Consider the following 14,206-nt stretch of genomic DNA (forward strand, 5'->3'; position numbering starts at 1 on the left):
GTCCATCTTACTTAAAATGTATCCAAATTCATTCGCATGGTGATTCATGCAAGATGTGCCTTTAAACATTTCACTAACATGATTCCTACCATAATATGCATGCATCATTTTAAAACCAGTTCTTCATGCATCTAACCTACATGCATCACCGCAGAACTCACCTACATGCACTACCGCAGAACTCACCTACACATGGTTATCTTCTCATAAAGCCTACCATGAATCGCATGCAACAAAATTAAACTAATTTTACATGCATGCATTACCGCAGCACTCACCTTTTCACGCGTTGATGCTTGCCGGACTTCACCGCACCACTCAATCAGACAACTTTCGCGACAACCGCTTCTCGCTCTCGTCCTTACTCAACCGTACCGCGTCTCGCTTCGTGGTCCGGAACCGCCAACTCGTCCGCGGCCTTCTTCGATCACAAGATACGTCTCGCTCTTGGTCTTTCTTTCTTGTCACTAACTCCGGTTCTTTTTGACGATCTCTTCGACCAAACTTCGTCCTTTAACAATGGGTTTCTCGACAGGATCTCCTTCTTCTTCTCTCGATTTCTTTCGACAAGACTCCTCCTCTTTGACGTCTCATTTTCGACACAACTCCTTCTCTTCTCGGTCTTCTCTCGGCGAAAGTTTATGATCTCTTTCTCGATCACTCCCTCGGTCTTCTCTTAACAGTTACTCACGGTCTCTCTCTCGATTTTTAGAGAAACAAGACTTTGGATGTGTGAGAAATTTGAGAGCAAAAGGAAGAAAATGATCAAATGAAGTCGCGAGTCACTTATTTATAGGCGCGATTCTTCTTCCTTCCTCTTTAGTGCGATTCGACAAGTGGCTTTTCTCTTGGCTGCATGTGGCGCGTGTAACTCACCGCCCAATTAGCTTGCGACACTCCATGTAAAACACCAAAATTATCTCTGCATGAATGCATGCAACGCGATTGGTCAGTTTTCGACAAAATGCGTCCCTTCGTCCAGCGTCCTCGTCCGTTCTCGACTTTTCTTGTCTTGCCCGGACGCTCCCCTTATGGCACTATTCGGACAGTTCTCTTGACTCCTCGGGTACTATCGCTTGGTACGTCTCGTTTGACTCGAGCAGTACATCTCGGACAACACGGCCCGTACGTCCATGTCAACATGGCCAGTACGTCCAGTGCTCGGCCATCACTTGGTCCGTCCTTTCCTTCTCAAATTCCCTTCGGCGTTCGTCTGATACGTCTGATACACGTACGTGGTACAGTACATGGTACATGGTACATGGTACCATCGGCCATTTTTCGATCTGTCCAGAATTTCTCGGACATTCCTTCTGTACTTTTTCTACCTTCCCTCCTTGCCTTCCTTTTACGCCCTTTTTAATCCTTTGGCCAGGGACTTTTATTTTGAAATTTACTTCTTGGTGAGGGTCATTACAATGTCGGTGACTTGCCGCCGGGCAAAACAGCCATTGGTTGCAAATTTGTGTTTAAAATTAAGTATCATTAGGATGGTAAGATTGAGCGCCATAAGGCGAGGCTGGTGGTCATGGGAAATAGACAAAAAGAAGGAAAGGATTACAAGGAGACTTTTACACCCGTTGTCAAGTTAACCACGGTACGCATGTTTCTCAAAGTGGCTGCCATTAAGAACTGGATAGTGCATCAGATGCATGTTCATAATGCCTTCCTCCATGGGGATTTAGAAAAAGAAGTTTACATGAAACTTCCATGAGGTTTCAAAGCATCGGGTCCGAACCAAGTTTGTAAGCTCTGGAAGTCGCTCTATGGCTTGAAGCAAGCACCTAGGTGCTGGTTCTCTAAGCTTACAAATGCGCTGCTTGCCTATGGATTTTCCCAATCCTATGCGGATTACTCATTGTTCGCTTTAACTCGCGGGAAGATGTGTCTCTACGTGATCGTATATGTTGAATCAATGTTTTCACATGAAAGATTTGGGTTCACTTAAGTATTTTTTGGGCATTGTAGTGGCTAGATCATCTACGGGCATTTACTTGTCTCAACAGAAATACGCATTGGATATCATAAATGAGTGTGGTTTGTTAGGTGGGCGACCTGTTTGTACGCCTATCCTTCAAAATCACAAATTGGAAGAAGATACATGACAGTACTTTGACACTCCGGAACGATACTGACGTTTGGTTGGTCGGTTGGTGTATCTAACGATCACTCGGCCAGAACTCATGTATACGGTCCATGTGCTATTCCAGTTCTTGCACAAACCTCGATTGAAACATTGGTGGGCCGCGTTGCGTGTTGTTCGTTATCTCAAGAACAACCCTGGTCAAGGGGTTTTATATACTGCGAATGGCGACTTGCATGTCTCAGGGTATTGTGATTCAGATTTCTTTACATGTCCTATGTCTCGTCATTCTCTCACGGGTTTTACTATCCTACTGGGTGGGTCTCCCATTGCTTGGAAGACCAAGAAACAGAGTGTGGTGTCTCAATCATCTGCGGAGGCTGAGTACAGAGCCATGTCTTTCATGGCCTCCGAGCTCACATGGCTTCGTGGTCTCCTCTCTGATTTCGGTGTCTCGTCGCCAGAACCTTTTAGTCTCTACTGTGATAACAAATCTGCTCTGTAATTCCACGGTTGAAAAACGAGACCACCTTTTCTTCTCTTGTGTTTTCTCTGCTGAGGTTTGGAAAGATCTGGCTGCTCCTCTCTATAAGTCTCGGTACTCTACCGACTGGACAACCATTATTGCCTATGTTTCTGCTCCTAGTTGTACACGAGTGGAAGTGTTTCTAGCTCGGTATATTTTGCAGATTCTTGTACACACAATTTGGAGGGAGAGGAATGATCGTCGTCATGGCACACTCCCAAAGTCTCCAACTCAAATCATCGCTTGGGTTGATCGGCAGATTCGGAACCAACTTTTGGCCATTCAGCTAGCAGGGGATCGTAGATATCAAGATGGGCTTCTTCTCTGGCTTGCTTCTCGCTCTCTGCACTAAATTGTTACCGTTTACAGTTTAAGCCTAAGTTTTAAGCCTACTGGCTAAGTTCCTTTCAATTTAGTCTAAAAAAATGTTGCATCTAATGTACAAAAGTTATTTTCTTTGAAATTAATTTAACATTATTTTCAAAAAAAAAAAGATAACAAAGCTGCTCTTCATATTGCGGCTAATCCCGTCTTTCACGAGCGCACCAAACATATAGAGCGAGATTGTCATTACGTCCGGGACGAGATTCAGAAGGGTTTGATAGCGACGGAGTATGTCCACACTACTCAACAACTTGCGGATATATTTACTAAAACCCTCGGTACACCAGCGTTCGACTATCTATGTCGCAAGTTGGGCATTTGTGACTTACATGCGCCAACTTGAGGGGGGAGTATTATGGGGTCGGTGTGTAAATATTACATTGTATTTAGGTTTCGTTATTTGTCTAATACCGTAGGGTTCTCATGCTTGTATATATACTCTATGTAACACATCTTAATAGACTGGAGCCGTTCTATTCCTATCTTTACAAGTAGGCTGAAGGAGTTCCACGCAAAAGAAGCGGAATCCGAGGTATGTAATTCTTTCATCTTCTTTATTGTAATTTGTTGTTTAGAGGCCGATCAGGATGTGTTCTATGATTCTCAATCTATATATACTAGCCCAGAACATACTTTTTGGTTTTTGCTTCTGGGGTTTTTATTCACTAACTGATTATTTTCCCTTAATTAGCATTCTATGGGCCGTCAGCTGCGTGAGTACTGTTCTCAAGTGGATGAATCTGAGGTATGTAACTCTTTCATCTAGATGGATAGGGTTTCGATATCGAGGGTGTCGTACCACCACTTGGAATCTCGTCTGGACTACTATTTCCCTTTGACTGTCGTCATCCCTCGTATGGGGATTATACTAGTCCCAGGGTCTCAAATTATGCTAGATTGGGGCTTCATCGATACAATATTCTCGAGGTAAAAACTAGTCTCTTGGATCCATCCACATATCATATCTTGTTGATTTATCAACATCTGTTATACCTCCCTCATTCTTTTTTTCTTTCTTGTTTAGGGGACAAACTTTGAGCTCTCTGCCTTGATCAAATACAACATGACCATGCATTGTTTGTCGTCATACTACCTTACTCTGGTTTCATGTGATCTACATAGCGGTACAGAGCGAACCTTTCAGGTTCAAGTTGTTGAAACCCGTCGTGGTGGATGTTGGTAATTTAAGTGTATCAACGGTTATATTAATAAACCATTGTGACTTTTGGTTTGTGGTTATTAAACAAATGGTTGCAAACATTCGTAAACAACCGTCGGACATATATATAAATACACTCTGTTTTGTTTCATAAAAACAGAGGAGAGATCACGAGAAGAGAGAGAGTTCGAGTGAATCTCTTGTGATAACACAAAACAAACACAAGAAAAAATTCTATTTGTTTCTCTTGTATCTTAGCCTAGAACAAGAGAGAAACTTTGATTGTCGTATCCTGCGAGAGATTTTGTGTAACCCAAGGCTTTTGATAAGGGTCAAAATACTCTTTAAGGAAAGTGCTCTTGTGCGCGATTCAGTCATTATCCAAGTTTACCGTACGTTACGATCGAGAGTTACACCGCTTTTACTACATTCTTAAAGAGTATTTTCTGGTGAACATGACGAGTGCATCGGTGCGTGAGATGACTTCAAAGTTTGGGAAGTTGGACAAGTTTGAAGGAGTAGACTTTCGAAGATGGCAGAAGAAGATGCATTTCCTTCTCACCACACTCAATGTGGTGTATGTTCTAAGCATGCCAATGCCTATCGTGACGGAGGATGCGGAGAAGGATTCTGTGGAGGAGACAAGGAAACAACTTAAGTGGGAGAACGATGATTACATATGTCGTGGCCACATTCTTAACGGTATGTCTGATCCTCTCTTTGATGTCTATCAAAATGTCGAATCCGCAAAAGAACTGTGGGATGCGTTGGAATCAAAGTACATGGCTGAGGATGCTTCTAGTAAGAAGTTCCTTGTTAGTAATTTTAATAATTACAAGATGTCTGATTCAAGGCCTGTTATGGAGCAATACAATGAATTGCTTCTCATCCTAGGGCAATTCGCTCAACACGACATGAAGATGGATGAATCCATCTCGGTGTCGAGTATCATCGACAAGTTTCCGCCTTCATGGAAGGATTTTAGGCGCATGTTAAAACACAAAAAGGAAGAGTTGTCTCTGGTACAACTTGGTAGCCATTTGCGCATAGAGGAATCTCTAAGGGTGCAAGAGGGTGGAAAACCCAAAGAGGCTGAACCTTCTTCAATCAATATGATGGAGGAAGGTGGGAGTTCTAAGATGAAGAATAAGGGGAAGAAACGTCCCTTTAATGACAACACTTACGGTGGACCTAACAAAAAGCTTAAGAGCGTTTGTTGGTTCTGTAACAAGCCGGGTCACTTTAGACGTGATTGTCGAGCTGCAAAGGATAAGAACAGAATGGGACAAAACCGTTCAGGGCAAGGGTCTAAGGACCAAGGCCAAATCACTCATCAAGGTCAGAATCTTGTAAATGATTCACATTCACATGTGTATTATGTATCAAACATTTCTGAGGCATTTTATATGCAGGATGATGGAGTGACGTGGTGGATTGACTCGGGTGCAACTACACATGTTTGCAATGATCGTGGCTGGTTCAAGACATATGAACTAGTTCAAGATGGATCCGTACTTCATATGGGCAACGAGTCAACCGCTCCTATCCTAGGCCGTGGAAAAGTGGTGTTGGAGTTTAGTTCCGGGAAATCTATTGATCTCAATAATGTACTTCATGTACTTGGAATTAGGAAGAACTTAGTCTCTGGTAGTGTTTTAAATAAGTGTGGTTATAAACAAGTGTATGAGTCGGATAAGTATGTTTTATCTAAAGCTGGAGTCTTTGTTGGATTTGGATATTTTTGTAATGGCATGTTTATGCTTAATATTAATAAATTTGTGAGTTCTATTTACATGGCATGTTCTAGCAAAAATGATTCTTCTTTATGGCATTTAAGATTAGGTCATGTGCACTATAAAAGAATGATTGATATGTCTAAAGAAGGATTGATTCCTAATTTTGACATAAATTTAGAGAAGTGTAGTACTTGTATGTTGACTAAGATAGTTAGAAAACCTTTTAAGAGTATTGAAAGGAATTCTAAGGTGCTAGAACTTGTACATAGTGATCTATGTGATTTGCATGCTACACCATCTTTAGGGAACAAAAAGTATTTCATCACGTTCATAGATGATCGTACTCGGTTCTGTTATGTTTATTTATTACATGCTAAAGATGAAGCCCTAGATAAATTCAAGGTTTATAAAACTGAGGTTGAAATACAACATAGTGACTTGATTAAGAAGTTACGCACCGATAGAGGTGGAGAGTATTATGATCCTGTTTATTTTCAGTCTGTGGGAATTATATATGAGACTACAGCTCCATATACACCACAACAAAATGGTGTATCTGAGAGGAAAAATAGAGTCCTAAAAGAAATGGTTAATTCCATGCTATCTTACTCAGGGTTAAGTGACGGATTTTGGGGTGAAGCCATGTTAACGGCTTGCTATTTATTAAATAGGGTTCCTAACAAAAGGAACAAGATTACCCCATATGAGCTTTGGTACAAAAAGAAACCAAACTTGAATTACCTTCGAGTTTGGGGCTGTAGGGCAGTTGTTAGACTACCCCAACCAAAGATTAAAACTTTGGGAGAAAGAGGTATTGATTGCATCTTCATTGGATATGCTGAGCATTCCAAGGCTTATAGGTTCTATGTCATAGAACCTAATGATTCTATATCGGTTAACACCGTGATTGAGTCAAGAGATGCAATATTTGATGAGACACGTTTCTCATCAATACCTAGACCAAAGGACTTGGTTCCTAGTTCAAGTAGAACAAACGAAGGAGATGACACACTCATTCCTTCTAATGCGTCACCTATGCTCTGCAAGAGCAAGCGAGGAAGAATTGAAAAATCTTTCGGTCCTGATTTTCAGCTTTATTTAGTTGAGGGATCAAAAGATGAGGTTGAATATCAATATTTATATTGTTATCATGTTGATGAGGACCCTAGAACGTTTGATGAGGCTATGCAGTCTATAGACGTTGCGTTTTGGAAAGAAGCGGTAAACGATGAGATAAACTCCATCGTAGAGAATAATACATGGATCCTAACTGATCTCCCACCTGGTTGCAAGCCGTTAGGCTGCAAGTGGATCTTCAAAAGGAAGATGAAAGTTGATGGAACAATTGACAAGTTTAAAGCTAGATTGGTTATCCAAGGCTTTAGACAAAAGGAAGGTATCGATTACTTTGATACCTATGCTCCTGTTGCTAGAATATCTTCTATAAGATTATTAATTGCTTTGGCTGCTATTAATGATCTTGTGATCCACCAAATGGATGTTAAAACAGCATTCTTGAGCGGTGTTTTGGAAGAAGAAGTCTATATGAAGCAACCTGAAGGGTTTGTTATGCCCGGGAATGAGCAAAAGGTGTGTAAATTAATAAAGTCATTGTATGGGCTGAAGCAAGCACCTAAACAGTGGCATCAAAGATTTGATGAGGCTATCTTATCAAATGGATTCAAGTTGAATCAAGCAGACAAGTGCTTATATAGCAAATTTGATGATTCCGGTAATGGAGTAATCATTTGCTTATATGTTGATGACATGTTGATCTTTGGTACTGACTTAAGACAAGTAGAACTTGCAAAAGAGTTCTTGTCATCAAATTTTGCCATGAAAGACATGGGGGAGGCAGATGTGATTCTTGGAATTCGAATCAAGCGTGAAAACAAAGGCCTATGTTTATCTCAATCTCATTACATTGAAAAGGTTCTAAAAAGGTTCAATTATGAGAAATGTTCTCCTGTGAGCACTCCCATGGATGCGAGTGTGAAGCTTATGCCTAATACGGGAAAAGCAATTTCACAACTCGAGTACTCACAACTTATTGGCTGTTTAATGTATGCCATGACAAGTACTAGACCGGATATAGCTTATGCGGTAGGAAAGTTGAGTAGATATACTAGTAACCCTAGTACTCACCATTGGCAAGCTATTAAACGGGTGCTTAAGTACTTGAAAGGAACCATAAATTATGGTTTGTCTTATGTCGGATTTCCTTCGGTTTTAGAAGGATATTCCGATGCAAGTTGGAACTCCAATGTAGAAAGTAACTCTTCTACAAGTGGTTGGGTGTTCTTGCTTGGAGGAGGTGCCATTTCTTTGGCTTCTAGAAAACAAACTTGTATTACAAGTTCGACTATGGAATCGGAGTTCATAGCATTAGCGGCTGCTAGCAAAGAGGCGGAATGGCTAAGAAATTTAGTCTATGAGATTCCATTGTGGCCGAGACCGGTATCACCAATTTGTATACATTGTGATAGTAATGCCACTTTGGCTAGAACTTATAGTCAAGTGTATATTGTTAAGTCACGACACCTGGGTGTTAGACATAGCATGATACGTGAGCTGATCACTCATGGAGCTATTACCATACAGTTTGTTCGGTCTGAACAAAATCTAGCGGATCACTTGACTAAAGGGTTAGCTAGAGACTTGGTGATCAAGTCGGCTAGAGGGATGGGTTTAAAGTCCATTTGAAATTTTTAATTGTGGGATACCCAATTCCCTTCTAATACAACGTTAGAGGCTGAATTCAATGTGGAAAACTTACAGTTAAAGATTGAAGCACTTGTTGTATCATCCCAAAGTAAGTGCTTGAACATGCAAGAAAGGATTAGGTTGAAGTTCTCTTCTTAATAGATCTTTTGAAAAATTGCATTTGCAGGTGCAAGATTAAAAGATCTACCTATATGAGTATGAAGTGGAGCCGCATCAAGAAGCTTGGACTTAGCTTCCTATATGCTCATGAATGGATAGGGACACATGGCTTATAATAGTGTCAAGTATAAACACTTAGAATAGTGTGAAAATTCATGTGTATATTATCTTCAAGTGTCCAAAATGAGTTGAAAGGATTCAATCCATAGGACATCCTAATTCTCGGGCATTTGAAATGTGTAATGTCACTAAGATATAAATTCAATCGTTACGATATTTATATTGATGCATGAGTTTGGTTTATGTGTTACTAATGTCGTGAATCAAATTTTACACTTAAATGGGGGAGGAATGTTGGTAATTTAAGTGTATCAACGGTTATATTAATAAACCATTGTGACTTTTGGTTTGTGGTTATTAAACGAATGGTTGCAAACATTCGTAAACAACCGTCGGACATATATATAAATACACTCTGTTTTGTTGCATAAAAACAGAGGAGAGATCACGAGAAGAGAGAGAGGTCGAGTGAATCTCTTGTGATAACACAAAACAAACACAAGAAAAAATTCTATTTGTTTCTCTTGTATCTTAGCCTAGAACAAGAGAGAAACTTTGATTGTCGTATCCTGCGAGAGATTTTGTGTAACCCAAGGCTTTTGATAAGGGTCAAAATACTCTTTAAGAAAAGTGCTCTTGTGCACGATTCAGTCATTATCCAAGTTTACCGTACGTTACGATAGAGAGTTACACCGCTTTTACTACAGTGGATTGAATTTGACATGCTCTATTGCTAGACCTATAGGTAAAGGTTTCAGGTTCAGTTTTTTTTTTTTTTTTGTAATATAAGTCAAGATGGGTATTGATTTCTCACTTGCTGTCTTGCTGATTAATATTGTTGCATAGGAGCTACTCCCCGCAAACCTCGAAAGTGTCTGCTGCCCTGCGGAGCAGGGGAAGATTTGCCCGTTTGGCCCTCAGATGATGCTCTCAATGATAGAAATCTATTTTACGTGGTAAGAATGGTTCCCACACTGCATGCATGCATCAGTTTTGTTTTTCTCATTATTATTTAACAAGTTTGATATGTTTTTATTCATGCAGGTGGAGGGATCAGAGTTGCAAAACACTTATTGGATTCGTATGTACCTGGATCTTGCCGTTGATGCAGTCGATATGTGACTTACACCTGTAAAGTGGTTTATTTTATTTTTCATTTTTCTTTTGGCATATCAGTGACAATGCTATGAGTAAGTGGGAGTACAAAAAATCTTAAATGTTGTTGCTGCAGAGCGATTTGTCCAAGTTGGAGATTGTGAAAGTGGCGATACAAACCAAGGAAGATGTGGAGCCGCCGAATGAGAGACTCAACGCCAAAAATGCAATTGTGTACATAAGTTTTTAAGGGCTTGGCCATTCGTGGGACTGGTGAGCATGTTGAACGCAAGGTCATAGTTAGAAGAGTCATCGATGAGCTTACAGGATACTTGTCTCTCAAGGGTGAGTTGTTGAAGAGAGAAGAAGATTTGATCCCTACTAAGAGACGTGAAGATAATGAATTTCATTCAGCTCCCATGGACTGGGAGACAAGTACACCATAAAAACAGAATTTTGTTTTTTATTTGACAAAAACAAAATTTGAAAGTTTAGTTTATGGTGTTTTTTTGTGAAGTGTACTGTGCTACTAGCATTACAATAAGTTATTCTTTTTTTGTGTTAAGTAATTCTGTTTTGGTATTTAATTGTAATTTAAATTACTCACCGTACCATTCAACAATCTTAACACTGATTTCAGCATCTATTGCGTGAAATACACACATTAATTGATACATTCGTCTCTCAAAATTTAAGTTGTCAAATAATTTCATAATCGTGATTGCACACAAATTTTGTCAAAGAAAATCAAAGGCTGGTATTTAACTTTGCTTGTGAATCGGAGTGTGTGTGTGTGGGTTTAAAGGAGAAAAAAGTTCTCTATTACTCTCCCCTTGTAAAGCAGCTAAGGTCGTCTACCTAACAAAGAAACTTGTGTTTTTATTTTCCCCTCAAGTCAAGATTTGTATAATCATGGATTGTTTCGTGTCAGAGATGACATAGTTTTGGACATGAATATAGAAAATGGTTTTGACGAAGATTGTGTCTATAGACTTGGTTTCCACTTTTTCTTTTTGTTTGGGAACTCAATGAAGACAAAGAAAGAACAAGTTGAATAGAAGTACCATGGATGCTATGCTATGAATTTGGTAAGTCCAAAAGTAAAAGTTTACACTAAGGCTTTGTAAAAGTTCGGTAACTGCTTTACATTCTATTTCCCTGCTCTCTATCTGAAAAAGTGGACTTGTTCCTACGTCAAATGAAATCCAAACTGTCAATTTTAGTCAAAAGCAAAGAGTTCTTCAAGTTGTTCGTCCGTCCACTGTGGCAGCGAGCTTGTTGATGCCATCGGTTGAGTTTTGTGGACCATAGTTTGAGTTGTAACTTCATCAGAGTTCCCCATTACACTCTCTTGCTCATCAGGGCTTCTTCTGATCTGTTTTGCGGGCCTGATGCCGTCAGCTGTATCAGTATCAGTAGCTACATCTTCATACAGTTGCTGCTCTGTTTGGCTGATTGAATCATGTTTTGCCAACTGGGTCTTCTGCTCCATTCTACCTTCACAATGATTCTTGGTCACACCCGTTCTTGGACAGAAGTTGCTTCTCTCTGCTGGATTAATTTCTACCATTTCTACATCATTGAGTGCTTCACTACTTCTTTTAGCATTTTGTCTAAGATTGTTCATGATCCCTTGGGTAGTTCCTTGCTCCACGCTAAACACTTTGGGTTTAGGCCGTCGCAAATCTTCCTCGTTTTCTGTTAGACCAAGTCAAAGGTCTGAGTTTCTTGATCAAAACCTGTGAAAGAAACTCGAAAGAAATTTTAATCACTTACCATCCACAGGAACAGGATTTTTGGCACCCATTTCAGAATCATTCTGCTTCGATAAAGTATCCTTTGTGATAACCTGTGAATGGAAACTCCACAGCCTTCAGAAACTTCATATATCACAATGAATACAAGAAGGTGAAGCTTGATATCCATATAAAGCAGAGAAATACTACCTTGGCGATGTTCTTCAGTGTTATGTTAAGATAGGTTGATGACCGTGAAGGTGCGCAGACTGCAACCTGAAAAACACTATCTATATTATTTCATCTCAGAATTACCAAAAGCGACTGAGAACAAAGTAGTAATATCAAAACCATGAGACTTGTTTTATCTCCTTAATAAAAACAACAAACCTGCTTAAGTATCACCACTGCACCAACTCGTATATCTCTTCCAAACTCACTCTCGGAGATAACTTTTCTGTGCACACTGGCATCAACTGTTCCAGTGGGATCCTACCAGAAATACACATTGATTTCAAACACATCTTTTATGGTGCTTGAAAAAAACCAAAAGGTGGAAACCATTCACATTGTTAAGAGCTTCTGGTATGTTTTTTTTTACCTTAAGAGTCACCATGACATCACCTAGACCATTTGGAGTGCACGTTTTGACAATCGCCACAACCTACAAATGACCAACCACAATTCAAATGTATCACTACACTTTTCACTTTATTAGTTGCAAAGACAAGATGTTGAGCATTATGAAGATAGCATCAGCACGTGGCTTCACCCAAAAAATCAGCATTTGGCTTTCTACTACCTCAATTAATATACAAGCTATGCAGATAACTTCTGGCCAAATAGTAAAATTTCAGGTGAAGACATATTTTTCAGAATCTCTCCACAACACAGAGCAAAAGCCAACACATACCAGCAAACTAATTTAGAATGCAGGTTTCCTGTATACTCTTAACTGGATGATCACAAGATCTCTGGATATAATGGGAATGGACTATAGGGTACAGGCTAAATTGAGTAGATTGTTCATACCTGATCAACTTTACCCCAACTGTCACATCTGCTCTTAATCTCGCTTACTGGTGCCCCTATAGCATTTCCACCATTGGTCAACAAACCTGTCAAATTTTTTTTGAAAATGGTAACTTAAGAGTCCCTAGGGAATTAACAATGTTTGCATCAAAAGCTAAAAGTGTCATATTATAGAGAAAGCCTCTATACCTTCACTTATGATGTAATCAACAGCAGAGACCCACGGGTCCTCAGAGAAATCCTTGTCTTCCCAATCAGGCTCTTCTGCAGCCTTACGTAGGAACTCTTGAGTTGGAATTGGTTCTCCATGCTCATTGAACGATTTTGGATCCTTATTCATCTTTCTGCGGATTGCAACTTGAACAACTCCGGCAGGTCCTGGAATTAAGGGGCGGGAATAACTGTCCTCAAGAAAGTGATCTGACGAGGAGCAGCGTCGAAGAGTCTGATGATGATTTGTGTTACTATTAAAACCGGGCTTTGGATTCTGCTGCTGCGCAGGCGGTGGCAGAGACCTAGATGGAGATTTGCGTTTGCAAGGGCGGAGGAAAGAAGGGAGCTCAGAATCACCAAGGTCAAGAGCTTGCCATTGCTCTACTTCTTCTGCTTGGGAATTCATATCTATCCTCACACGAATATGTAGAAAGAAGATTCATCCGCACATACCCTCTTTTCAACCAAATTTACACCAAAAACTCCAACAAATTTTCCTGTGATTTTATCAGTAATAGAATCATGAGAGAGAGCAAAACAAGATCTCGTTGTTCTTTGTATACCCAAAAATGCATAATCAACTGCAGTTTTAGTGAAAAGCATCATATCATAAATCACTCATTTCTCTATAGATGCTTTAGATCAATCGCTCTACAAAAAGAGTTGACAGAACACTTAAAGAGGCCTAGGACTCACTCGACAAAACTAACGTTTCTACATCTTCGATTGAATCTTATGAGCTGATCGAACATAACAAGAAACTAACCCAGATTACGATAGCAATTGCATTAACGATAGACCATAGACTAATAAGTGAAATTCAATTTCGAGACTGAAATTCAAATTCAATTAACGATAGACCATAGAATGCCTTCTCCATGAAGGCACGAAATTATCAAGATTGCGAACTCACCGGCGGTTAAGGCAAATAGGGACGACGACGGCGGCAAAGCGAGGACGATGAGAGAGAGGGGCCTCTGTGACAAGTACGTGAAAACGGTTTGATGATTCTTGGTGTGTAGTCGGAAGGGTATTTGTGTCATTAGTTATTGGGCCCTTTATGCTAATAAATGGGCCGGCTCTCTTTCTTATACTTTTACTAGTCACTAATTTACTTCTCTTTGCTACTCACACCTTATTTTATACTCTTTTAGTAGTAAACTCATAAAAGATTTAAAAGTAGAAGAGAGCTAAACAATTTTCGAAAATTTTGTATGATCTTTATTGAGTTTACAACTAGGTCATCCGTTTAAAAGATCATTAGGATTAAAGATTTGAACATTCCTATTAAAAAAAAAA

The 14,206-nt window shown here is 39.8% G+C and overlaps 1 protein-coding gene across 1 annotated transcript; it reads right to left on the reverse strand.

The window, feature by feature from the left end:
* Positions 1 to 10,976: 10,976 nt before the first annotated feature.
* Positions 10,977 to 13,939, reverse strand: LOC104779219 (uncharacterized). The gene is made up of 8 exons (XM_087506812.1): positions 13,821 to 13,939; positions 12,884 to 13,404; positions 12,695 to 12,780; positions 12,264 to 12,326; positions 12,053 to 12,154; positions 11,873 to 11,938; positions 11,703 to 11,775; positions 10,977 to 11,624 (listed from the first exon to the last, which is right to left on the reverse strand). The coding sequence occupies exons 2-8, from the start codon at positions 13,311 to 13,313 to the stop codon at positions 11,146 to 11,148; spliced, it is 1,299 nt and encodes a 432-aa protein (XP_087362938.1). The 5' UTR covers positions 13,314 to 13,404; positions 13,821 to 13,939; the 3' UTR covers positions 10,977 to 11,145.
* Between the last annotated feature and the right edge of the window lie 267 nt (positions 13,940 to 14,206).

The sequence above is a fragment of the Camelina sativa genome, chromosome 3, assembly GCF_030686135.1.
Source record: "Camelina sativa cultivar CO46 ecotype springtype chromosome 3, ASM3068613v1".
In the NCBI taxonomy this organism is placed as follows: Eukaryota; Viridiplantae; Streptophyta; class Magnoliopsida; order Brassicales; family Brassicaceae; genus Camelina; species Camelina sativa.

Coding starts and splice junctions, on each gene's coding strand:
- LOC104779219 (XM_087506812.1), bottom strand. CDS start 13,313: ATGAATTCCCAAGCAGAAGAAGTAGAGCAATGGCAAGCTCTTGACCTT. Junction 12,155..12,263: donor ATGTCATGGTGACTCTTAAG/GTAAAAAAAAAC, acceptor TATTTCTGGTAG/GATCCCACTGGAACAGTTGA. Junction 11,776..11,872: donor CACTGAAGAACATCGCCAAG/GTAGTATTTCTC, acceptor TTCCATTCACAG/GTTATCACAAAGGATACTTT.